Here is a 27,987-nt window from a genome sequence, read left to right as displayed (position 1 = left end):
GATTTAACTAGGACCTTCAAGGAGACGACTATTCTGAGCACCTGCAACTTTAGCTATCTCTATGAGAATACACAATGTCCCAACACAGAAATCCAAGTGCATCATAAAGATAGATAAAAGATACCAGAAGCACCCTATTTAATTCTCCCTCGATCTCAGTCTTCTCATATCAATACTATCCTTAATAACCTCATAATAACAATTACATTACTGATGTGTTCTGAAATATATGATGCATATACAGTTTAAGATATCATAATGAGTATAAGGAAAGCAAATGATAAACAGGCTCTTCTATTTCTACATATAATGGTACTATTATGGGCTATTGCATGGTAATAGAGCATATACAAGCCGTAATAGTGGGCATTGTCAGTTCAAAGCATGATCAAAGGCGCATGGAAGACTCCCTGGTGGTATGCAGGCTTATTCTTGTCATTTAATGTCCATAACATGACAAAGTCCAGGCCTTTCCTTCTGAAACAATTCACCAATTCATTTATATTTCTCCTTATCTGATGCACACTAAAAGCAGGACCATTCCTCTTGGATAAGAAATAGTAAATAAGTTAATTTTGCAGGGTCATTTATTTATCATCTTTGGCTATAGTTTATAAAAACTAGGTTTCAAATGGCGTAACTCAGCGCATGACTATTCCAGGGTCCTCTAGCACTGGCAGAAATAATGAATCAATCTTGCAGAAAGCTCAGAATAGAGTAAATCTGAATCCCACTTGCTTTCTCAAAGTACTACTGCAAGAACACATTGGGGTTCCCTTGTCACCTAAACACTCAGCACATTTCCTGCAGCAGCAAACTTATGATAAGATGGTTAATTAAGCCACAAAAGATTTTAAAATATAATCAGAATCACTATATATGGTATGCTGCTTAACCGAAAATGTTTGGAGGACTTCCAAATTTTTAAACTTTCTCTTTGTTCCAAATAAATAAACTCGCTGTAAACGTGAATAAGAAAGGTAATGATTCAGCTGTCCAAAATTACATAGAGTAAAAAACACACAGGTCAAAAAAAAAAAAAAGAAAAAGAAAATAAAAAGGAAAGAAAGCATGTATCATGAAAACTCTGAAAAATAAAACAGGAAATTAAAGATGGGCTTTGCCAATAAAAAGGAAAGATAAATTGTGACTTCATTGAAAAACATACAGATGGTGAGAATTTGGCATGCTATTATTCTTTGAAAGTATGTTCTTAGGTAAGGGAATTGAAACAATTCTTAATTCATTAATTAAAGCATGCTAATTGATAAAAATGAGGACATGGTTTCTATTTTCTAGAAGTTACAATATTAAATAATTAGCCTCCATCTATCATTCTTCCCCCATTTCACACCTTCCCTTATGGGGGTGTATGGTTATGTGTTTAAGGAACTAAAACATATGCAATACCACTTAGAACAAGTCTGATAAAAGAAAACCAAAGAGCAAACAGGACAGATAAGAAAAGCACATGGGATTGCAGTATCAAATGAAAGGATGACTTAGACACAAGGACAAACGATGATCAAAGAAGGCAAATACTGAAAACACAAGCCTCTGCATAATAATGCCTGCAGATAAATCATGCACATTGATGATTATAGAAGTCAATGAAAGAAGTTTGATAAATGGCAAAAGTTTGTAACACCAACAGCAAAATATATTGAGAAGAGCTAACAGATTATTTAAATTGTCACTAGTAGTGGGTGAAGAAGACTTTTCTTAGGCCCCTGGCAGGAGAGCACACCTGTATAATTTATTTTAGAGATTATAAATTGGACTTTTTTCTTCAAAATACTTTTTTTTTCATTTATACCTATGTATTCCATATCCAAGAACTAATACTAAGAGATTTGTACATGAATCCTGCTGCAATAATTAAATTATGGCATTTAGAACTTGAATAAGAGAACATATAGATATCTAATAAAAAGAGGACTGATTGAATTATTTTGCTACAATTATATAATGGAATATTATGCAGCCATTTCAATGATTCTGCAGAATTATATTTGTAACAGGAAATATGTTTAATAGATATTGTCCAATAAATTGGCATGTAACAAGAACCTGTAAGTTATCCAAAACAACAACCTTGGAGTCAGAGAACATGTATTAATTTTTTTTAAACTTGCACTACTGGAATTATGTAAAATGGCAAACTGTTCAGATATCTAATTTCTTTTTCTGTAAAAAGAATAATAATTATATGTCTTCCTGCCTCATTGTGTTTTTAGGAAATTTTTAAAAATGTATTCAATGTTCTTATCATTTTACCTGTTGACTAAGTGCACATAAATGCTGTTGATAGGACAGCATAAATACATCATTTATAAAATATATGCATGATTTTTTTAGACCTATGTATTCCATATCCAAGAATTAATATTAAGAGATTTGGACATGAATCCTGCTACAAGAATATAAATTATGGCATTTATAAATTATGTATATAAAATATAAATTATGTAAGTATGATTTTTGTTGTGTTTGTTTACCTTGGCTTAACCACATTCCCTACATTTTATATGGGGAATCGATTATCAGTCAGGGGTTCTCCTGCAATAACACCTCCCTCCAAAATCTCACTTGTTTAAAACAACAGGAGTTTCTTTCTCACTCACATCATAGAACCTTGGTGGATTAATAGAGGTTTCTGCTACCCATCCTCATTCAGAGACTCAGGCTAATGGGTCAGAGATGATCTCCAGCGCTGCAAATCCTCCTGCCTGAGAGAATGGCAGATTTTTCACTGCCTCTTGTTGCTTCTGCTCAGATATGATGCAAATTAATTTTACTCACTTTTTTTTTTAAGCCAAAGTCAAACTCATGCTCAGGAGAACATTGATAATAATAATGATGTATTCTTTAATCAGGAAGAATGTAAAACTAATGTTTAGCCTATCATAAGCCATTATAGTTTTTGAGCGGAACACTAGGAGACTAGAGAAAGTGTTTTCCCACCTTTACTCCCAGGAACCAAAATTAGGATGAATGTCTTTATATCTATATTGGCTATATGAGCTACATCTAGTTACATGAAAACATATCTACAGCCAATATGGTACAGAAATCAAGGAATCACAGGATAGAGAATGTAAGATATCATCTAAGTTATTCTACCTTCAAGACATAATGATCACACTTAGTCACCACGAGCAGAAACAAGAAATTAGAAATTTAACTTAATTTCTGATATTATATTATCATATATATATGATATAAGATATATATACACATATATATTGCCTTCACCTGGTCCCTGATGAACTTCAGTATATTCTACTAGGATTTTTTTTTCCAGCTGGTGAGCTGATGGGGCTGTCAGGATTGAGAAACTGATGGGTCTTATAATTGCTTTCCTAACTCATGTAACCACAGCTGCAGTTTTCATTCATAAATTGCAAAACGAACTCTTTAAAAGTTTTCATAATGGTCATTTGCTTCAAAACATCCAGTGCCAATGAGTTTGCAGATGTAGCACTATGAGAAAGAAAGGGTCCCTGACCTTGACCAAAAGCACTCAACTGGCTGTCATAAATTCTTGGTTTCTGTTTTCAAAAATCTTACATATTGTCATGATTCCCTGCGAAATCACTTTGCTCATGTAAGGAAACTAATGAAGCTTATTTAGTTTTAAAGCACTTCAAGAGGCTGAAATGAATTACAAACAATTTTAAAAATCATAATTCTACACACTTACTCAACACCTTTTTAATAAAATAAAGTTTGAACATACTCTATTGCTTAAAAAATGGTAGCTAAATAAGTTAGTGAATCTCGAGAAAGGAAATATGCATGTTTGAGGAAAAATCTAGTGGAGTTTATAAAAGATCAATATATTAAGTCCCCAATAATTTTATTTTACTTGTTCTACACATTAAAAAATTTAGAGACAAATGAAAAACCATTGCTATAAGTATATACTTACAGTGATTTTCTCTGTTTGAGAGCTATTTTGTATGCTTTTCTTATTTTTCCATTATATGGTTTGACATTTTTAACTTCAAAATATAAAAGCATTTGTTAAAAGTATACATTGTGCTCATTTCTTTGTTTTAAAATATAAGTGCATATCCCTATTGGTTTCTGTTCTGTTTACTTCTACTGGTGACATAACCATTTGGATTTTAAATAATTTTACCAAATGTGAACCCTTTAATGTTTTAAGATATCAGACCTCCCTTTGCTTTGTTTACCACTTTAAGATAACAGTAAAAATCACTGTACCTAAAGTTCTCTATCTTAAATGTAACTGAAAAAGTATCCTCAAGATCAAAAATCTCTTTTTGAGATAAAGTCATTTTCTTTCCCTCCCAAGGTTTTCAATTTGAAATGGAATTGTCCCCAGGATTATAATACATTTTTGAAAATATACACGACTTTTTTTTAAAACAGAGACAGTGGTTAGCCTTCCTATGTTCATTTTTTTACATGGCTGGGCCCAATAGATAGAGCTTTTTGTAAACGTAAAATAATAATGTAAAATTATTTTTTGCTGTAGATTACAAGTGTTGGTAACTAAGCAGTCTCAGGGATACCAATTTTAATCTTTGTTGCTTTAAAAGCATGATTGCTTATGCAGCACTATAATGACAATATTACAATGCAGATACAACAATGATTCCTGTCTGGGGTTACTGGCGAAATATAGGGCTAGTCAAAAATACTTTTGAAATTTTAAAAAAATTATTATACCCATATCCTACTCCTCTACTCTTCTACTTACAACCATTAGGGGAAAATACTGGATATGAGAAAATATCTATGCTGCAAACAATCTGAGACACTTTATGGAGTTTTCTTTATAAAGAATACTCTAAAGAATCAAAAATACAGACAATATCAAGAAATGGCAAGGATGTGGAGAAACTGGAAACTCCACACGCTGCTGGTGGAATGTAAAATGGTATCACCATTTTGAAGACGGTCCTGCGCTACCTCAAAAGGTAAAACAGAGTGACTCTATGACCCAGCAATTCCACTCGCAGATACAGATCCCAAAGAAATTAAAAGACACGTCCACCCAAAAACTCCCACAGGAATGTTTGTAGCAGCATTATTCATAATGGCCAAAAAGTAGAAACCCCATGTCCAAATGCCCATTAACTGATGAAAGGTTAAATAACTGTGGTGTATCCATACAACAGGATATTATTCAGCCATAAAAAGCAATGAAGGACTGACATATGCTACAACTTTGATAAAGCTTGCCAACACTTACGCTAAGTGAAAAAAGCCAGATGCAAGAAGATCACGTATTTTATGATTCCATTTGTATGGAATATTCAGAATAGACAAGTCCACAGAGACAGAAAGTCGATTGGCGGTTTCTAGGGGTTCTGGGACAAGAGAATGGGGAGTGGCTGCTATAGGGTAACAGCGTATTTTATGATGATAAACATTTTTTTTGGAATTGGACAGTGGTGATGGCTGCATAAGTATGTTAATATATTAAAATACTGAGCGGTATGTGAATTTTATGGTATGTGAATTATATCCCTATTAAAACACATTTTTTAAAAAAGAAAATGCAATGTAAAATTAAATTTCTGATCTAATGTTCAAGTGAAGAAAGTATTTCTCTGTTTCTTCTTTCTTGAACAAAATTGGTAATAATGTCAATTACGAGTTCTTCAAAAGCACATTTCATATTAACTTTGCTATTCTCGTGTGAGAAGTGAAACTGAATTTCTTATTTTGATAAATCAAGAGGAATGGAACCTGTGTTCTTCTAGATGAATTTGTCCTTCTCCAATTTGTACTGATCTGATATCAAGAACACACCTGAGGCTACATGCCTTCCTTCTAAAATGACAAAAGCTTATTCATAGCTATTTGTTTATACAATGAATTTTCAAAAGCAAACACTGTCCTCAAAATAATCCTACTGGGTTTCATAAATGTCAGTGGACAATTAGATGGTCTCATTCAGAAAGCTTTAAGCAAACGTCTAAACTGTGTTTCTTTTTTTAATGTAACATTGAACTGAACTGAACTGAAATTGAACATACCTAAAGGCTAAAGTAGACTGACAGTGAGTGAGAGAGTATGTGTGCAAAAGATATATATATAGAGAGAGAAAGAGAAATATATTTCTCCGTGTACTTTCATTCATGGAAATTGGATTATTAGTTCTAAAAAGACTAATAGCCCCTCATTCAGGGATCTCAGCTGTCTTTTAAATTAAGATGTGTGTGCATTCCACACCACACCTATTCCAAAATTGACCACATAGTTGGAAGTAAAGCACTCCTCAGAAAATGTGAAAGAACAGAAATTATAATAAACTGTCTCTCAGACCACAGTGCAATCAAACTAGAACTCAGGATTAAGAAACTCACTCAAAACCGCTCAACTACATGGAAACTGAACAACCTGCTCCTGAATGACTACTGGGTACATAACGAAATGAAGGCAGAAATAAAGATGTTCTTTGAAACCAACGAGAACAAAGATACAACATACCAGAATCTCTGGGACACATTCAAAGCAGTTTGTAGAGAGAAATTTATACCACTAAATGCCTACAAGAGAAAGCAGGAAAGATCCAAAATTGACACCCTAACATCACAATTAAAAGAACTAGAGAAGCAAGAGCAAACACAATCGAAAGCTAGCAGAAGGCAAGAAATAACTAAGATCAGAGCAGAACTGAAGGAAATAGAGACACAAAAAACCCTTCAAAAAATTAATGAATCCAGGAGCTGGTTTTTTCAAAAGATCAACAAAATTGATAGACTGCTAGCAAGACTAATAAAGAAGAAAAGAGAGAAGAATCAAATAGACGCAATAAAAAATGACAAAGGGGATATCACCACTGATCCCATAGAAATACAAACTACCATCAGAGAATACTACAAACACCTCTAGGTAAATAAACTAGAAAATCTAGAAGAAATGGATAAATTCCTCGACACATACACCCTCCCAAGACTAAACCAGGAAGAAGTTGAATCTCTGAATAGACCAATAACAGGCTCTGAAATTGAGGCAATAATTAATAGCTTACCAACCAAAAAAAGTCCAGGACCAGATGGATTCACAGCTGAATTCTACCAGAGGTACAAGGAGGAGCTGGTACCATTCCTTCTGAAACTATTCCAATCAATAGAAAAAGAGGGAATCCTCCCTAACTCATTTTATGAGACCAGCATCATCCTGATACCAAAGCCTGGCAGAGACACAACAAAAAAAGAGAATTTTAGACCAATATCCTTGATGAATATTGATGCAAAAATCCTCAATAAAATACTGGCAAACCGAATCCAGCAACACATCAAAAAGCTTATCCACCATGATCAATGGGCTTCATCCCTGGGATGCAAGGCTGGTTCAATATATGCAAATCAATAAGTGTAAGCCGGCATATAAACAGAACCAAAGACAAAAACCACCTGATCATCTCAATAGATGCAGAAAAGGCCTTTGACAAAATTCAACAACTCTTCATGCTAAAAACTCTCAATAAATTAGGTATTGATGGGACGTATCTCAAAATAATAAGAGCTATCTATGACAAACCCACAGTCAATATCATACTGAATGGGCAAAAACTGGAAGCATTCCCTTTGAAAACTGGCAAAAGACAGGGATGCCCTCTCTCACCACTTCTATTCAACATAGTGTTGGACGTTCTGGCCAGGGCAATGAGGCAGGAGAAGGGTATAAAGGGCATTCAATTAGGAAAAGAGGAAGTCAAATTGTCCCTGTTTGCAGATGACATGATTGTATATCTAGAAAACCCCATTCTCTCAGCCCAAAATCTCCTTAAGCTGATAAGCAACTTCAGCAAAGTCTCAGGATACAAAATCAATGTGCAAAAATCACAAGCATTCTTATACACCAATAACAGACAAACACAGAGCCAAATCATGAGTGAACTCCCATTCACAATTGCTTCAAAGAGAATAAAATACCTAGGAATCCAACTTACAAGGGACGTGAAGGACCTCCTTCAAGGAGAACTACAAACCACTGCTCAATGAAATAAAAGAGGATACAAACAAATGGAAGAACATTCCATGCTCATGGGTAGGAAGAATCAATGCCCTGAAAATGGCCATACTGCCCAAGGTAATTTATAGATTCAATGCCATCCCCATCAAGCTACCAATGGCTTTCTTCACAGAATTGGAAAAAACTACTTTAAAGTTCATATGGAACCAAAAAAGAGCCGGCATTGCCAAGTCAATCCTAAGCCAAAAGAACAAAGCTGGAGGCATCACGCTACCTGACTTCAAACTATACTACAAGGCTACAGTAACCAAAACAGCATGGTACTGGTACCAAAACAGAGATATAGACCAATGGAACAGAACAGAGCCCTCAGAAATAATGCTGCATATCTACAACTATCTGATCTTTGACAAAACAAAAACAAGAAATGGGGAAAGGATTCCCTATTTAATAAAAGGTTCTGGGAAAACTGGCTAGCCATATGTAGAAAGCTAAAACTGGATCCCTTCCTTACACCTTATACAAAAATTAATTCAAGATGGATTAAAGACTTACATGTTAGACCTGAAACCATAAAAACCCTAGAAGAAAACCTAGGCAACAGCATTCAGGACATAGGCATGGGCAAGGACTTCAGGTCTAAAACACCAAAAGTAACGGCAACAAAAGCCAAAATTGACAAATGGGATCTAATTAAACTAAACAGTTTCTGCACAGCAAAAGAAACTACCATCAGAGTAAACAGGCAACCTACAAAATGGGAGAAAATTTTTAGAAACCTACTCATCTGACAAAGGGCTAATATACAGAATCTACAATGAACTCAAACAAATTTACAAGAAAAAAGCAAACAACCCCATCAAAAAGTGGGAGAAGGATATGAACAGACATTTATCAAAAGAAGACATTTATGCAGCCAAAAAACACATGAAAAAAATGCTCATCATCACTGGCCATCAGAGAAATGCAAATCAAAACCACAGTGAGATACCATCTCACACCAGTTAGAATGACGATCATTAAAAAGTCAGGAAACAACAGGTGCTGGAGAGAATGTGGAGAAATAGGAACACTTTTACACTGTTGGTGGGACTGAAAACTAGTTCAACCATTGTGGTAGTTGGTGTGGTGATTCCTCAGGGATCTAGAACTAGAAATACCACCAGACCCAGCCATCTCATTACTGGGTATATACTCAAAGTATTATAAATCATGCTGCTATAAAGACACATGCACATGTATGTTTATTGTGGCACTATTCACAATAGCAAAGACTTGGAACCAACCCAAATGTCCAACAATGAAAGACTGGATTAAGAAAATGTGGCACATATACACCATGGAATACTATGCAGCCATAAGAAATGATGAGTTCATGTCCCTTGTAGGGACATGGATGAAGCTGGAAACCATCATTCTCAACAAACTATCGCTGAGAATACTGCATGTTCTCACTCATAGGTGGGAATTGAACAATGAGAACACATGGACACAGGAAGGGGAACATCACACACCAGGGACTGTTGTGGGGTGGGGGGAGGGGGAAGGGGTAGCATTAGGAGATATACCTAATGCTAAATGATGAGTTAATGGGTGCAGCACACCATCATGGCACATGTATACATATGTAACAAACCTGCACGTTGTGCACATGTACCCTAAAACTTAAAGTATAATTTAAAAAATAAAAATAAAAAATAAAAAATAAAAAAGCAGGAAACCAAAAGCAAAACAAAACAAACAAACAACAAGAGATGTGTGTGCATTGAATTCATTTGAATCGTGATGGAGAGGCCGTGGCAAGCCCTGAGAGACCTCACTTACCCCTCCCAGAGCAAGGCAGATCAGAGTTTCCCTGGCACTTCTTGATGCTCTCCTCAGCTGACAGTGTGCAGGACTGTGGGTGCTCACACTTCTTCCCGTACCAGCCTGCTTTGCAGTCACATCTTCCACAATTACACTGTCCATGACCTTCACAGTGAAAGTGGCAAATAATAAAAATGTACATAAAGATAATGAAGTCGGAATTAGTTTTCATTCTAACAGCAAATGTCACAAATGAGTCAGGATCTTGATGAACATAATATAACACATTAAGGTAAAGGCACACTTTTCTCAAATTCTTAAATAACTGATTTATATGAATTATCTTGAGGGATAAAGCAACAGATAAGATAAACAGTTTAGTAAGGCTATAAACTTCAAGCTGTCAAATTCCAGGTGCATGTGATTGTATTGGTCGCTGGGGCCTTAAAGGAGTATTTGGGCTGGGCTCTGTGGCTCACATCTATAATCCCAGCACATTGGGAAGGCGAGGAGGGCAGATCACGAGGTCAGGAGTTCGAGACCAGCCTGACAAACATGGTGAAATCCTGGTCTCTACTAAAAATATGAAAATTAGCCAGGCGTGGTGGTGTGCACCTGTAATCCCAGCTACTTAGGAGGCTGAGGCAGGAGAATCACTTGAACCCGGGGGGGGCGGACCTTGCAGTAAGCCAAGTTCATGCCACTGCACTCCAGCCTGAGCGACAGAGCGAGACTCCGTCTCAAAAAAAACAAAAAAAAAAAAAAAAAGAAAAAAGAAAAAACGGAAAGGAGTATTTGGTGGATTTGACAATTAATTTACATGGAGGGGAGTCACAGGGAAGGGCAAACAATGTATTTTTGAAGCCGGATTTTTTTTTTTTTTGCTTTTTAGACTACTTTTTAATACATAAATGCTCCTTTCTCAGTAATTAATGCAATAAGTGAAATTAAAATCAGTATGGATGTAGAAAAATTGACATTAACAGCCAAGTAGACATAATTAACATTTATAGAGCATGCTAACAAACAATATCAGAGAGAGTACATATTCTTTTTTTTTTTAGAGTAGTTTTAGGTGCACAGCAAAATTGAGAGAGATGCAGAGCTATTCCATATACCTCCTTCTCCCTCACGTGCATAGCCTTCTCCATTATCAACAATTCCCACCAGAGAAGTACACTTGTTATAACTGATGAGCGTACATTGACACATCACTATTATCCAAAGTGAACAGTTGACATTAGGGTCCACTCTTAGTGTACATTGTATGAGTGTGAGTAAACATATAGTGACATGAATTCACCACTCATACAGAGTAATTTCATTGCCCTGAAAACCCTCTGTGATATGCGTAGTCATCCATCCCTCTCCCACACCTTTCCCAATCCCTGACAACCTGATCTTTTCACTGTCCTCCATAATTTTGCCTTTTCCTTAATGTTATATAGTTGGAGTCATACAGTATAAGTAGTCCTTTCAGTTTTTTTTCAGTTGGTAATATGCATCTAAGATTCCTCTATGGATAAACTGTGGTATATCCAAAGAATGGAATATTATTCAGAGCAGGATTTTTTTAAATTAACCATTTAATGGATAGCTATTTATTAAGGTCTCACAACCACAGTCAAATTGGGGGCCATGAACTGACAAAAGGCATGAACTCTAGAATTCAGAAGAGGTCGCTCTTTTCTTCCCCAAGATTTATTGAGGTATAAGTGACAAAAAAATTGTAGATTCTTAAAGTATGTAACATGATGTTTAGATATGCATATGCATTGTGAAATGATTACCACAACCAAGATAATAAACATATCCATCACCTCGCACAGTTGACTTTGTGTGTGTGTCTATGTGCAGTGAGAGTATCTAAGATCTACTCTCCTCATACAATGCAAGTAGACAGTATTACAAACTATAGTAACCATGCTGTACATTAGATCTCCAGAACGGATTCATCTTCTAACTTTGAAAGTTTGTACGCAAAGTCTCCCCATTTCTCCTACCCCTCGGCCCTGGGTAACCACCCTTCTACTCTATTTCTAAGAGTTCAACGCTTTTAGATTTCACATATGAGTGGGATCGTGCAGTGTTTTTTTGTCTATGTCTGGCTTATTTTACTTAACAGAATGTCCTCCAGGTTCATCCATATTGTGGCAAATGAAAGGATTTCCTTCCTAAAGGACCAATACTATTCCACTGGGTATGTGTGTGTATATATATAATATTATATATATACACACACATACACACATATATGTAAATATATGCATATTATGCATATCCATGTCAAAACATCATGTTTTTATATATATCACATTTTCTTTACCCATTCATCTTACAACAGACACCTGTGCTGTTTTCATATCTTGGTTATTAGGAATAATGCTGCAGTGACCATGGGAGTGCAGACAGCTCTTCAAGATAGTGATTTCATTTCCTTTGTGCACAAATCCAGAAATTCCTAGATCGTATAGTTCTCTTTTTGATTTTTTAAGGAAACTCCACGGTATCGTCCATAATGGCTGTATCAATTTACGTCCTCACCAACAACATGGAAGTTTTCCTTTTCTCCACATCTTTGCCAACAATTATCTTTTGACTTTTTGATAACAGCCATCCTAACGGGTGTGAGGTCATATTTCATTGTGGTTTTGATTCGCATTTCCCTGATTAGTGATGTTAGGCACTTTTTCATATACCCACTGGCCATTTGCATATCTTCTTTGGAAAAATGTCTATTCAGGTCATTTGCCCATTTTTTTAATCTGGTTGAGTTTTTGCTATTGAGTTGTATGAGTTAGATATAGTTTCAACGTTTGTCCTCTCCAAACCTCACGTGGAAATGCAATTCTCAATACTAGAGATGGGGCCTGGTGGGAGGTGTTTTGACTCTGGGGGCAGATCCCTAATGAATGGCTTCATGCTGTCCTTTTGGTGATGTGGGAGTTCTCGCTCTGGTAGTTCACGTAAGATCTGGTTGTTTAAAAGAGTGTGGAACCTCCTCCCAACCTCTTCTGTTCCCTCTGTCTTCCTCTCTCTCGCCACGTGATGCACTAGCTCTGCCTCCACTTTCAGCCATGATCAGAAGCTTCCTGAGACCTCACCAGGAACAGAAGCTGGTGGCATGCTTCCTGTACAGGCTGCAGAAATGTAAGCCAAAATAGACCTATTTTTGGTTTTTTGGTTTTAGTTATTTATTTACTTTTTTGAGACAGAGTCTCACTCTATTGCCCAGGCTGGAGTGCAGTGGCACAATCTCGGTTCACTGCAACCTCCATCTCCTAGGTTCAAGTGATTCTCATGTCTCACCCTGCCCAGTAGCTGGGACTACAGGTGTGTGTCAACACGCCCGGCTAATTTTTGTATTTTTAGTAGAGATGGAGTTTTTTGTTTTTTTTTTTTTTTCAGTTGCATACCTCTTTTTTTTTTTTTTTTTTTTATACTTTAGGTTTTAGGGTACATGTGCACAATGTGCAGGTTTGTTACATATGTATCCATGTGCCATGTTGATTTCCTGTGTCCATGAGTTCTCATTGTTCAATTCCCACCTATGAGTGAGAACATGCGGTGTTTGGTTTTTTGTCCTTGCGATAGTTTACTGAGAATGATGTTTTCCAGAGACGGAGTTTTATCATGTTGGCCAAACTTGTCTACAACTCCTTTCCTCAACTGATTTGCCCACCTCGGCCTCCCAAAGTGCTGAGATTACAGGCATGAGCCACCATGTGCCTGGACCAAAATAAATTTATTTTCTTTACAAATTACCCAGCCTCATGTATTTCTTTGTAGCAATGCAAAAATGGACAAGAACTCATATATTTTGAATATTAACCCCTTATTGGATATATGGTTTGCAAATATTTTCTCTCATTCCGGAAGTTGCCTTTTCACTTTTGTTGTTTCCTTTGCTGCTGTAGAAACGTTTTAGTTCAATGCAGTCCTACTCATTTATTTTTGTTTTTGTTGTCTGTGTTCTGGTATTATATCCAAAAAAATCATTGCCAAGACCAGTGGCATGGAGATTTTCTCCTATGTTTCTTCGAGTAGCTTTAAAATTTCAGGTTTTACATAGAAGTCTTTAATCCATTTTGAGTTGATTTTTATATACAGTATAAGACTCTAATTTCTTTCTTCGGTATGTGGACTTCCAGTTGTCCCAACACCATTTATCGAATAAACTGTCTTTTCCCTATTGTGTGTTCTTGTCATCTTTGTTTAAAGTCAATTGGCTGTAAATGTATGAGTTTATTTCGATGCTGTCTATTCTGTTCCATTGGTCTATGTGTCTGTTTTTATGTTAGCACCACAGTGTTTTAATTACTATAGTTTTGTAATATAATTTGAAATCAAGCGCTATGGTGCATTCAGCTTTGTTCTTGAAGATTGCTTTAGTTATTTGGGGTATATTGTGGTTCCATGTGAATTTTAAGATTTTTTTGTTATTACTTTTAAAAATGCTAGGAGAGTTTAAAAATTATTATATGTACATATTTGTGGGGTAGAATTAGATGTTTGATACATATATAGGTTGTATTATGATCAAATTAGGGTATTTCACATGACAATCACCTTATGCATTTATCATTTGTGGTAAGGGCATTCAAAAGCTTCTCTAATTATTTTCTAATTATAATATGCCATGTCTTACTGTTAACTGTCCTTACCCTACTGTGTAATAGAAGTTGAACTTATTCCTGCTATCTGATTGTAACTTGGACCACAGACCAACCACCAACCTTTCCCTATCCTCCCATCTTCCTCCTCCCGTCTCTTGTAACCACATTTTAAACTCTCTGCTTCTATGATCCCAATTTTATTTTTAGATTCCAATTTTTTAGGTTTTGAAATAAGGTCTTTCTGTGCCTTATTTCACCTAACATGATGACCTCCAGTTCCATTCATATTGTTGCAAATGACAGGATTTCTTTCTTTTTATGGCAGAATTATCCATTCTGTATATATACCACATTTTTTTATCTATTCATCTGTTAATGGCCACTTGGGTTGATTCCATATCTTGACTACTGTAAACAGTGCTGCAATAAACAAAGGGGTACAGATATATCTTTGACATATTGATTTCACTTCTTTTGGATATATATCTAGTAGTGAAATTACTGAATCATACGCATATTACAGCTTTATTTTTAATTTTTGGAGGAACCTCCCTACAGTTTTCATGGTGACTATACTAATTTACATTTCCAGCCAGAGTGTGTCAGTGTTCTCTTCTCTACCTCCTTGCCAACATTTGTTTTCTTTTGTGTTTTTTTATTATAATTCTATAATAAAACCGATTCTAACTGGAGTGAAGAGGTATCTCACTGTGGTGTTGATTTGCATTTCCCTGACAATTAGTGATCTTGATCATATCTTCATATACCTGTCGGACATCTGAATGTCTTCTTTTGAGAAATATTTATTAATGTATTTTGCCTATTTTTACTTGGGTTGTTTTCTTGCTGTTAAGTTCCCTATGTATTCTTAACATTAATCCTTTGTCAGATATATAGTTTGCAACTATTTTCTCCCATTATGTAGGTCTATTTGTCATTCTTTCAGTTGCTTCCTTTGTTGGTCAAAAGCTTGTCAGTTTGATGTCCTTCCATTTATGTATTTGTTTTTGTTGCTTTGCTTTTGAGGTCTTATTTTAAAAATTATTGCCCACAGTAAAGTACTATCCTATATTTTCTTCTAGTAATTTTGTAGCTTTGGATTTTACATTTAAGGCTTTAATGCATTTTCAGTTGATTTTTGTATATCATGAGAAGTAGTGGTTTAATCTCATTCTTCTGCATATGGATATCCAATTTCTCCAGCACCATTTATTGAAAATATTATCTTTTCTCCAGTGTGTATTCTTAGCACTTTTGTTGAAAATCAGTTGGGTGTCAGTCATGGGACTTTTGACAGGAATTGCAATGAATCTGTAGATTACCTTAGGTAGTGTGAATATTTTGACAATATTCATTTTTCTGATCCATGATCATGAGATATCTTTCCATTTATTTGTGTCTTCAATTTCTCTCATCAATGTTTTACAGTTTTTGGTGCAATAATCTTTCACATCCTTGGTTAATTTTATTCTTAAGTATATTATTTTTTACACGACCGCAGATAAGATTTTTTTCTGAATTTCTGTTTTGGTTACTTCACCGAAGCAGAATGTTATCTTATGGAGTCTCCACACTTTATTTTCATGCACTTTTTTAGCAAATACTACATGTTTAGCCTAGAGACCCTTAGAGTAAAACCAGTAACCTACATGGAGTTTACAATCCTTGAAGATTAGCCTAGTGTATTCCAAAGAAGTCAGAAAAGATATTAAATTTTTCGACACGTGAATATACAGTTTGCAAAGAATTGTGAGAAACAGTGGTGTGGTTTAGCAAAAATCCACCTACATTATCAATAAAATAATGGGTTCAAATCCTGATTCTGCTTCCTACAGAGTGGGGCTAGTCAAATGACCACATTTGAGTTTCAGTTTCTTCATTTTAAAAAGGAAGAAAATATCTTATCAATCCACATTTCCTGGGAAGTACATTACATAATTTAAATGCTACATAAAAAGGAGCTACTGGTTTTTGTATTCATCAGATCCCACATTATAAGCAAGTAGAGGAAAGCATAGTTTCAACTGAGCTTTCCATAATTCCTAATAAACATGAAGCTACTCATCACTGCAGATGCAGAACAAAGTAGATTTCTATAATTGCTGCAAAAATTCATGAAGAATTTTAAAAGTGGAATTACACTTTTTAAAAGTACATAGAAATGCTAATGGATGAAAATGCATGCTGTCTTTAGCATCTGATATTAATGTATATCATCCAATATGAAAATTGGCCTCCAGTGAAGACTAGACCCTTTTACTAATATTCCTTGAGGTTTGCAGTTCCATCTTCTGAATTTGAAGAAACTGGACAATACACATACGTAGAAGCTTTTCACCATTTAACTAATTTTTAGTAAAAAAAAAAAAAAAATCACAAAATCATAAATCGAAGTGGAATGAGACATTATGGATCACTGAATTTAAATCTCTCATTTAATCACCAATTCAATTCAGATGCTCATTTGTTGATCATCTGCTATGTAACAGAGTCTATTTGACAAATTGTTGCCATAATTATCTGCTCTAGACCTCAGTTGAAAGGAAAATTGTTATTATTAATAAACACACATGACATTTGAATATGATTATTTAGACCTTACAGTATGGGAATTTTTGTAACAGTTTATGCTTATTAACAATTATATTTCATACATTGTTGGGTTCTATGGCTTTTGCCATTCATTCACCTCAGTTTAAGAAGTTTCCATCAGGCGTGGTGACTCACGCCCATAATCCCAGCACTTTGGAAGGCCAAGGCAGGTGGATAACCTGAGTTCAGGAGTTCAAGGCCAGCCTGGCCAACATGGTGAAACCCCATCTCTACTAAAAATACAAAAATTAGCTGGGCGTGGTAGCGAATGCCTGTAGTTTCAGCTTGGGAGGCTAGGCAGAAGAATCACTTGAACCCGGGAGGTGGACGTTGCAGTGAGCTGAGACTGTGCCACTGCACTCCAGCCTGTGTGACACAGGGAAACTCCATCTCAAAAAAAAAAAAAAAAAAAAAAAAAAAAAGAAGTTCCTATCTTTCTTTTATTTCCATCCCTCATGTAAGGTTAAGGACAAACATTGCAAACAGATCTACATTGGAAATGTCTATATAAATAATGATTTTACAACATAAATATTTAACATTTAATGTACAGTCAATTCTATTGTTTCATAGGAGCCAATGGCTTTGAAATTCTTGGAGACAAGTGGTTTTATTTCAGCGACAGTTACATCTGTTGTGAGCAAACTGGGCAAAGTACAGAACATGCTGACATTTGTGAGAGACTTGTTGACACTGGAACAATAACACTGCTTGTTGACACTTTAACAATAACATTGAAAACCCAATTGAAGAGGGAGAAAAAGTTTCTCTACTCTTGCAAGTTTAATGGCTGTGAAGGTTAGAACAATACATCTAGCCGATGCGGGACTCGCAAAATCCCTAACTGCCCAAGAGAATGTCATCTGCCACTAAGGCCCACCTGAATTCACAAGCAGTGACATGCCCCACAGGAGGATTCCCTCCCTGGGGAGGGATAATAAAGTAGAAACCCTGGGGGTAAAGGCAGGTACAGAGGGAGACCCATGACTGAAGGGAGAACGTTCTTAAGTTGCATAGTTGGAATCCATGTTTAAAAGCAACCATTATTTCCTATCTGAAGTCCATTCACATGTTGACATCTTTAAAAACAAATGATGGCAGAATAAAACAAATCATAAAGACAGAAGTTATTCAAAAGAGATTTTTAAAGTTGGAATCCTATCCAATTAGTAACAAAAGTCAGATTAATAATTTTTTTTTAAGTTCAGATGCTCTAGACCTGCAGGAAGAAATCTTTGGCAGTCTTTTACCTTTATTCTCCCATATGCATATTCTGTTTTCTTATCATTTTATTTTTCTCAGTTTTTAATTCTCTCAACCTTTTTCCCCTAACATAATTCTATTATTGCAGCTTTATTTTTATATCCCATTGCTATTTCTGATGCTCTTCTACAAACATGAGAGGGAAAATAGAGCCTATAAGCTCCCACACCTCTTTTCCTGTGTACTTAATGCAGCATCCTGAACATTCTCCAGGATCATGCTTCTAAATGCGTGCTTCACCTCCAGGCATTGCCAACTATAAGCAAAGCTGGGAAGAATATATATGTGTCCTTACTTTGCCATGTGTGTGACGACTCCTCAATAACCTTCTCAATAACACACCGGCAGCCAATTGCTTGCACATTGGGATGAATTTAAGAGATTGTGTCATTGCTGTGATTGGCTGAAGGATAAAAGACCTTGGCCCTAAACAGGAAAGTATCAAAGTGGGATAACATTGTTTAGTTCAAGATGGCCAATGATCCTCCTCAAATCATCCACTGATATGTCTTCTATGCTTTACCACCAGGATTTGATATAAATTGAAAAAGTTCAAGCTAAGGAAAGAAGAGGCATTTAAATATGAGTGACATACATAAGCCATCCATAAAGAATGAAGTTCCTGAAAGTCAGTGAATGTATGGTAACCAGTTTGTGTGACAAAATAGTGGCACAGAAAGTGTTTGATGGTTTTATTGTCTGGGGAGAGTAGAACTGGTTTTATTGTTTGGGGAAAGTAGAATTTTCTAAATAAGATATGTCACTGTGTATCATAGAAGAAGCAAGCATAAAAGTGTATGGATAAAGTTTCTATAATTCTAGCCTACTATAATAAAAATAGAATCAACAATGGTATTGCCTAATTTAAATGTTTATTACAGATTGACAGAGTTAAAACATAAACATAACTTTTGCTTTTTCAGTAATAAAAATTATATACTATATATTTCAAGAAGTTAGTCATGTGCTGTCAAAATATATTTTAGAATATTAGAGATACCACTTTAAGTGAAACTGTACATGTCCTACAAAATCCTTCATGATATTTAACTGGTAGAGTTTAAAAATCACTTAGAAATGTCAGATATTGGTACCAGATTCTCAGGCAGGTATTGGGCTTTTCAGATAAGACAGAAAATTATAAAACAAAATTGCAACTTTTCTTGTGAAGTTACCAGTTTCTCAATTCCAATTTTAAAAGCTATGCCAAAGAAGGAATCATTTGGTAGAGATAAAGTCAAGAAGATGAAAATATTGGGTTTTGCTATATAGAAGGGTTTAGAGATAATGGTATCTATTTAGCATGAAAACCCTTTAGACTGCCATAACATTACATCAGGTTTTGTTTTTTTTAATAGACAAACAGTGAAAAGGTCATAAAAGAAGAAATCAGGAGACTTGTGTCCTTCATTTGATGTGCCACTATCTTTTCTAGGCCTTATCTCAAATTGCTTTATCTGTCAAATGACAGAACTAAAATAAGATCAATTTGCCACATGGATCTGAAATGCAATGCTTCCATGCTAGTTTGTCAAATTTATGTGTATGTTAAGCCTGCAGGTTTTAGTTTCATTACTTCTAATCAGTATTCCTTTAAACCGTGTAGGCAGAAGATCAACGAAATAGAGATGAAAGTTTCGGAATGGTGCTGTTTGTCCTGATATCGAATATCAGAAGAATTCAAATAAGAGAAATGCTCTCTAAAGACATCTCTGTATGTATACACATATGCACACACACACACACACACATACACACACACCAATGGAAGAACAATACAGTGCTTGGTGTTGGTATAATCTACCTACCATAAAAATGACTGCAGCCTAAAATACTCATATGAAAAGGAAGATGTGCACCAAGAGCAGCCATCAAGTGGTCTGAGGACCATGCTGGGAAGGCAGGAGTTATTAAGGTTCTCAGGCCATTATAGGAAAGGGTGTTAATTAAACCTTTTCTTGTTTATTTGTAACTATTATGTTCTTTGGAGTTATGCTATCCAAACTCCAGAAACAGGTTCAGGTGTTTCAGCACAAGTGCAGTTGCATCTATTCCAGACAAACACTTCTCTGTTTTAGAGGATATTTCTTTCTTTTTAAAGGATCAAAAAATGCCCATGAATTTGAATCTAATGTTAACAAGTCTGTTAACATGTTTACAAAGTAACATGAAGACCATCAATAGAGAAAAGCTTTGGGGAATAACTTAAATCTAGGTACTACTTGCTATTTTTTTAAATTCAATATATTAATTTTTCCTTTCAAGAAAATGCAGTCTGAATATACTTAATCATTTCCTTTAGTTTCTTTTCTTAATGCTTTGACAATCCACAGGAACAAATTTCACCACATAATATGGTTCTATCAAAAGATTCCATTTTCCAAACTAATGTAACTCTAAGCCAAAACTTTCCTTATATTTTCATAATTTTCTTAGGCAGGGAAAGCTGAACAATAAAGTTTAAGGTCACATTGCAGCGTATTTTTCCAATTATGGGATTTGGGGAAATAGACCTGAGTGGTAAGCAGCCATTAGGAATAAAGCAGTTATATTAGAATCAGAAAGTAAATTGGGTGTAACAAACAGGACAGTCGGGACACGTCAGGATGCCCGTTCATGCCCTGATCATTTCAGTCACACTCGAATTGTGTCAACTGTATTGTCTTTGAGGGGTGCGTATATGTGTGTAGTGTAACAGTCATGTTGGTGTATGGGCAAATGAACATACACAAACACACATATTTTGTGGATGATGAACAACAGACAGGATTAAAAGAAGTAAATAAAATTGATTTATTTGGTGGGTGCAGGGACCATGTTTCAACATATTTGTGTCCCCTATATTCATGATGTGTTAGGCATAAAATATTTACATTTAAATGCATTATTGAATAGACAAATGGACAGAATGGAAATGAATGAATAAAATGAGAATGTCAATTAAAAGAGCTAACTTAAACTAATCCATCCAGAGATTTCCCTTGGACTTAAATAAGACCAATACTCTCAGGATGGCAAGAATAGGAGCTAAAAATAAAACTTCATTTCATCTGAGCCTTATTGTATTCTAGTCTTGCATGAAAGACTAGAGAATATTGATGTCATTGGGTTACTTCTGTCTCATAACACAAAGGTATTAACATACTCAATCATCAACTATATGGCACTCTTCTTACATTGCAACTTAGACTGGTAATTAGGAAAAATTTAAAGACTAATAATTCTCTAAGCATAATACCATACAGTATATAGAATCCTACAGATTCTGTAAGAATGATGAAATACTCCAGAGATTGATGTCTGCTCCAGATCATAATGATGTTCAGAGAAGCTTAGTTTTATTTTTAAAAAATCTGAGTACCCAGAGGACAGTTCTTCCTCAGAAAAATAAAGTAAAATTGGAGAATTGTATTTGCATCACCTGGAGATTAAGTTACATGAGTAGTCAGGCTATATGTGTTTTCAGGTGACACTTTAATGGCAGTGTGAACTTTATCAAGTTACTTAATTTCTCTGAACATATTTTCTCTTCTGCTAAACTATAGACAATAATGCCTCCCTCTCTGAGTTAGTGGGTAAGTAAAATGGAATGAGGTGTATAAAAGAACTCAGTAAGGGTCCAATAGAGTAGAGTCTCTGTAAATATGAGTTTCTGCTTCTTTCCTCAATTCCTCATTCTAAGTGTGGGAGCCAAGCTATGGAAAGCTGGCCATGTTCAATTCACTTCAACCAGCAAATCATAAAATCACAATAGATTGATGTCTTCTTGTTCAAACTACAGCCAATTGTGCCATCACCTCTTCCTACACCTACCTGTCCATACCTACTGTTTGGAGTCTCATAGGGTATGAAAGAAAGGAAAATGTGAGAAAAAGGAAAACAGGGAAGAGGGATTGGAGGGGAATAGGTGAGGTGGAAAATTAGATTCCAGGGCAGCCTCCTTAATGACACTTCACCTTCTCAGCCTAGAGTAAGCACTCCAAGACTAAATGACACACTGCAGGAATTGCACACAAGCCTACGCGAGGACTGAAGTGTGAATTCAGGAGTCATCACCCATCTTTACCCCATGACCCCACTCCCTCACAGTGAGATGGACTGGTTCAGAGGACCTTGAATTATCGCTATAATGTAGTTAGTTTGAATTTTTCAACCCCAGTCCAAATTCAGGATCAACATCAGAATTATGGATTTCACAAGAGAGTGAATACCCATAGGAAAAAGGGGCTCCATATCAGCAAGTCACACACTTAACAATTTTAAAATACTGCCTTTTATATGCCTCCCTTATTTTCTTATTTTAAATTGTATCAAATCACGTTTATCTCAAAAGCAATCTTAAAATGACATTGTCACTGGGGGCGGTGGCTCACGCCTGTAATCCCAGCACTTTGGGAGGCCGAGGCGGGTGGATCAGGAGGTCAGGAGATTGAGACCATCCTGGCTAACATGGTGAAACCCTGTCTGTACTAAAAATACAAAAAATAAGCCAGGCATGGTGGTGGGCGCCAGTAGTCCCAGCTACTCGAGAAGCTGAGGCAGGAGAATGGCATGAACCCGGGATGTGGAGCTTGCAGTGAGCCGAGATCACGCCACTGCACTCAAGCCTGGGCAACAGAGGGCGACTCCGTCTCAAAAAAAAAAAAAAAAAGGCATTGTCAAATGGCATTTCCTGAATGCCAGCATAGTTTTAACTACCAACTCTATGCTTACAACTTGAAACTCTCTTGCTTTAACCATGGCCCTGACTCACATATTCAACAGGCTGGGAAAAAATATAAACTTCGGCTTGCCCTTTGCCCTCTATGCTGGAGATGTCTAGAAACAAACTTGACAGCTTCCTTCCATATTCCCTATTTCAGTAAATGGCACCAACATTTTCCCAGACACTCAGACTAGAAATCTGGTGATGACAGCCCTCTACTGCCTAAAACCATCATTAGCTCCTCATTGCCTTTAGAATAAAACCTGGGTCTGCAGGAAGGTAAAAGGCCCCCCAGTTCCTGTTTCCCAACCAACTTTACCTTTTGCTACATGCTTCCTTACTTCTGCATTCTGGTAATTTCAAACTGAGTCTGGTCCTATACACAGATTCTATCCCTCCGTTCCTTCTGCTTGGAATGCCCCTCTCATCTTTCTTTACCTGCAAGCCTACTTTTTTTAGGATAAAACCCACATGCATTGCGATCCAATAGCCTCCTGCAATGCATGAGCCCTACATCACCACCACTGTGAAGAGCCACGTCACCCTAATTAAAATGTCCAACAGGCCTCTTCCCCACTATTCTCATCATCTCTTTGGAACATAGACGCCACTCACTAGTCATGAGCTCTTTCATTACCACTGTGTTGACAGCAATGATAATGAAGAACATGAGCATGTATAATGAAGAATAGAAAAAAATACCCTCAAGAGAATAGTGTTCACAAAATGTTTAGGAAATCCTCTGGAGCACAAGAGATTATCAGAACAGGGAAACCCTTCTGCAATGGGAAGATTTAGCAGCAGGCTTTCCCCAGTCAGTCTGGAGAAGCCTTTGAAGTTGCACACTCATAATTAAATGGGGCAGCTGTTTTATCTCCCTTTGCTGGCAAACTTTCAGGAGACCAGAGGAGTTTCTATCCATCTGCATGCACCAATAAGGCAGTCAAGCTTAACAAGATGTATATGTGTATGTGTCTACCTTATGGATTATCAAACAGAACTGGACTGAAAATCTAACTCCATTTTTGCTAAATGATACCTGTTCAGATAGATTTCTGACTGCTTTCTTTGTCTTTGCACTATTAGACATCCTGTCCTTATATATTTTATTTCTTTGCATTTAGATTGCAAACTCCATGAAGTCAAAGATCATGGCTGTCTCCTGTCCCCTACTGGCTCCTACTATACCAGTAGCCCAGATGTCACTCAGTCCCTAACAGACAGTATCTGCTCCATAGTATTCACAGTCAAAGATTTTTGAATCTACTAATTGATATTTAATTATAGACTACATTGCAGAATAACTTTAGTTTAAAGCCTATCAAAGAGTTAATGCACAAAATAACCCTGAGCACTGTATTATCTTGTTTTGTAATACATTAATATAGGTGTCCTAATGGTAACTATCCTATTCATCGTCAACAGCTCTGCTAATTTTGTAGTCTTAGAGTTGAACTGAGTAACTATCTAGAGCTAATGGTTCTCCTGGGTGAGGAATTAGACTAACTTTAAAAGAGTGGGTGCCCTCTCATCTCTAGTCTTTGCCAACTTTGGGAATTCTCTGGAGGTTTTCCAAGTTACCAGTAGGAGCACTGTAAATATAAGATGCTTTAGAATACACGTTCAGTTTCTTTTACAGGGTATATGAGAATCAGAAATCTTGAAAACAGGGAAATATGTATTTTTTTATTCATTACTTTTTAAATTTTTGTGGGTACATAGTAGACGCATATGTTTATGGGGATGTTTTGATACGGGCATGCAATATGAAATAAGCATACATGGAGAATGGGGTATCCATCCCCTCAAGCATTTATCCTTTGTGTTACAAACAATCCAATTATACTCTTTACATTATTTAAAAATGTACAATTAAGTTATTGACTATAGTAACCCTATTGTGCTGTCAAACAGTATATCTTATTTATTCTTTCTAATTGCTTTTTTTTTTGTGTGTACCCATTAACCATCCCCACCTCCCCCTCCAGAAAAACAGGAATTGAAAGAGCCCTTACCTGAACAGAAGTCATCAGAATATCGGTCATAGACAGCTCTACAGTCCCTCTCATCACATTCACAGGTGTCCCCATGAATGTCTCCCCAGTCCCCAGTCGGATCAACATCGTGACAGGTACATTCACCACATACACAAGTCCCTAGGTGGGAAGAAGAATTTTATAAGAATCCAGTCAAGAAAAACCATGAAAGAAAGCATTTCACATATTGCTGATTATTTTCTGTTGTTTACTTTGTATTTGAAAAAAACACATATATTCAGATAAAAATATTCTAAAAAGGAAAAACACCATCTAATATTGATAATAGAGATTCCTTAATAAACAAAAGTTATTATCTATTCTATAATTATGTGAGTTGGTGGAATGTGTCATTAGTATTATGTTAGTTTCCTTCAAAGATAACACTAAAACAATTTATATAAGATATAATCCTTTCCCTCAAGAAGCTTGCAATCTATTTGGCAAAAAGAAAGCTAATTAGAAAGAAAAATTAACAAACACTAAAAACAACGTGCAAATATTTTGTAAACTAAGACATGAATGCTCTAAGAATTTGGAGAGAGGATCAATGAGGGTTGGAGTAATTAGCAGTGGATGGATTGGATATATAGGGATTACAGGAAATGTTCTAGGAGACATTGGAGGTAGAACTAAGAGAAAGTCAAGAAAAAAAGACTAAGCAAAGAAGGGTAGGGATGGGCATAGAGACCCTGAAGTGCATGTTTAAAAAAAAAAGACCAAGAAGTAAGGTTTGCTAGATCAGATGAGCCCAGATTATAGAGAATGTTGGAGATCAGATTGAGAGATATAAACTTGGTCATTTGCAGATTTGCAGAGGGAAACGCCCAGCTGTAAATCATATTTACTCTGTGTGGATTATCAGTAACTGTCTTTAGGGCAACCAGCTAATCATTTGATAGAGACATAAAGTTAAATCCTTTTCTTACCTCTTACGTCAAAATAAGTACCAGTTGGATTAAAGATTTAAATGTACAAAATAAAACTGTAGAATATGAACTAAACTCTTTTTATTCAAGACCCGAAAGCACAATTACTAAAAAAGGAAATTGAAAATTTTGGTTGGTAACAAAACACTGTAAAAAAAAAAAGACTGATAAAGCTGAAACAAGTAGTTAATACGTCTGTAAAAGACAAAGAACAATTTCAAAAACATATAAATAAATCATAGGATTGAACATATAAAGGATTAATATGCCTAAAGTGAAAGAGACAAAAGCAAAGGAGAACAAAAGGAAATTTCATACAGAAATAATGATAGATAAAGATGAAAAATGTTTATCAATCAACCACTACTAAGTGGGTAGCAGTGGGAGATCTTCAAAATAGTCGTGATTGGCAATTATTTTAGATGTCAGATTGTCAGAGGTGGAAAATGTTGCTTGGATCCAGACTTGGTAAAGGTGTGGGACAATGGGTACTTTCTTGCCCTGAAGTGGAGTACAAAATGGTATAACTTTCTGGGTAGCGATTTTACAATATGTACTTTTTATATCTGTGTTATTATTTAGACTTATAGCTCAGTTTAGTTAATGTACCCAACAGAAAGAAAAAGTACACACAAGTGTATGTTCAGAAATATATAGTTGTATTTATGTTTTTGAAAAATTACTAGTGACCGAAATATTGATCAACGGGGAATTAGCGCAGTAATGGTACACACATATGGACTACCTAGCAATCACTAAGTAATAATTAGGTTTTTGCCCCATAAATATGGAAAGATAAACAACATCTATCATGAAATAAAAGTGTAAAATTACAAATCAGCATGTACAGTTATGATTTGATTTTTTTCTTTAATAAGAAGGAAATACAGGGATAGGGCAGCCACACAAATGAATTTTAATAAATAAATACAGAGTGAAAGCTCATGTACCAAAATGCAAAAGGAGGTTACACCTGGAAGTTAGGTTTATGGGTCACTTTCTTATTTTTCTGTGTACTCTACTTTATTATCTAGATTTAAAAAAACGAATATGCATTGCTTTCATAATAGGATAAATGAGTTTGGTCAGGAGGAACAGGGACTAGGAGCTATGCAGATGTGACGAAGCAGCAGCTTCTCAGCCATGTGTAAAGGGGTCCAATATGAAACTCAATAAAACAGATGGGCAATAGAGGACATTTGTTCTACTAATGATTATGTCTGCAACATTGGTTTTTTGGCCCCTGAAGATGGGGAAAAAGGAAGACAAGACAGGTATGTGCAGGGACCAGTGGCTTTCTATTACCTATGGATGCAATGATGCAGAAACGCTTTCAGGGTAGTCAGGAGTATTACCTTTTGAGAAAAAAAAAATGACGCATCTCAGCGCCCACTTCTGCCCTGTCTTCAAGTCCCCCTGAATCTCAGAAGCTGTGAGCCTCGCTCAGGGAAGCCACTTCCCATTCTGCCTCTGCCAGAGCTCCAGGTCAGAATGCTCCAAGCACAACGAAGTGGGAGGCAGGTGGCTTAGCTTATGTTTCTGAAGGACATCGTCTCTCACAGCCAATGTAACTCTGCTGCAGAACCTGACCTTAATCCACAGCCCAACCAATTCCATTTTCCACCTCTCTCTTTCTGACAGCTAAATAGTCATTTTCCACAGTACCACAGTTCAAGCTTCATATACTTACAAATGGTGACTGTGACCCCTACTGCATAAAAGGACTTATGCAGAAAACACATTGGACACAGGAAGGGGAACATCACACACCCACACCGGGGCCTGTTGTGATGTCGGGGGAGGGGGGAGGGAAAGCATTAGGGGATATACCTAATGTAAATGATGAGTTAATGGGTGCAGCACACCAACATGGCACATGTATACATATGTAACAAACCTGCACGTTGTGCAATGCACCCTAGAACTTAAAGTATAATAATAAAAAAAAAAAAAAAAAAAAGAAACCATAAGGTAAATTAGTATGATATATAGTAAGATTTAGTCCCCACAAAGGAAGACTTTATTATTTTGTTCCAAGTTCCTGCCTTTTTATTTATTTTCTCTATGTAAAGAAATGTGGC

General features: G+C 36.0%; 1 protein-coding gene across 2 annotated transcripts in view; it reads right to left on the bottom strand.

The window, feature by feature from the left end:
• Positions 1-27,987, bottom strand: part of ITGBL1 (integrin subunit beta like 1) — a 295,436-nt gene that overhangs the window by 113,927 nt on the left and 153,522 nt on the right. For both annotated transcript variants that reach the window (XM_032151257.2, XM_058438045.1), the window contains exons 7-8: positions 24,957-25,097; positions 9,784-9,930 (exon numbers count right to left, since the gene is read on the bottom strand). In XM_032151257.2, coding sequence (XP_032007148.1) covers positions 9,784-9,930; positions 24,957-25,097 — 288 coding nt within the window. The remainder of the gene's footprint in view (positions 1-9,783; positions 9,931-24,956; positions 25,098-27,987) is intronic.

Source organism: Hylobates moloch, unplaced genomic scaffold (assembly GCF_009828535.3).
Source record: "Hylobates moloch isolate HMO894 unplaced genomic scaffold, HMol_V3 SCAFFOLD_4, whole genome shotgun sequence".
NCBI classification, from domain to species: domain Eukaryota; kingdom Metazoa; phylum Chordata; class Mammalia; order Primates; family Hylobatidae; genus Hylobates; species Hylobates moloch.
Note: the sequence above shows the minus strand (reverse complement) of the source record. Positions and strands in the feature narration are given on the sequence as shown.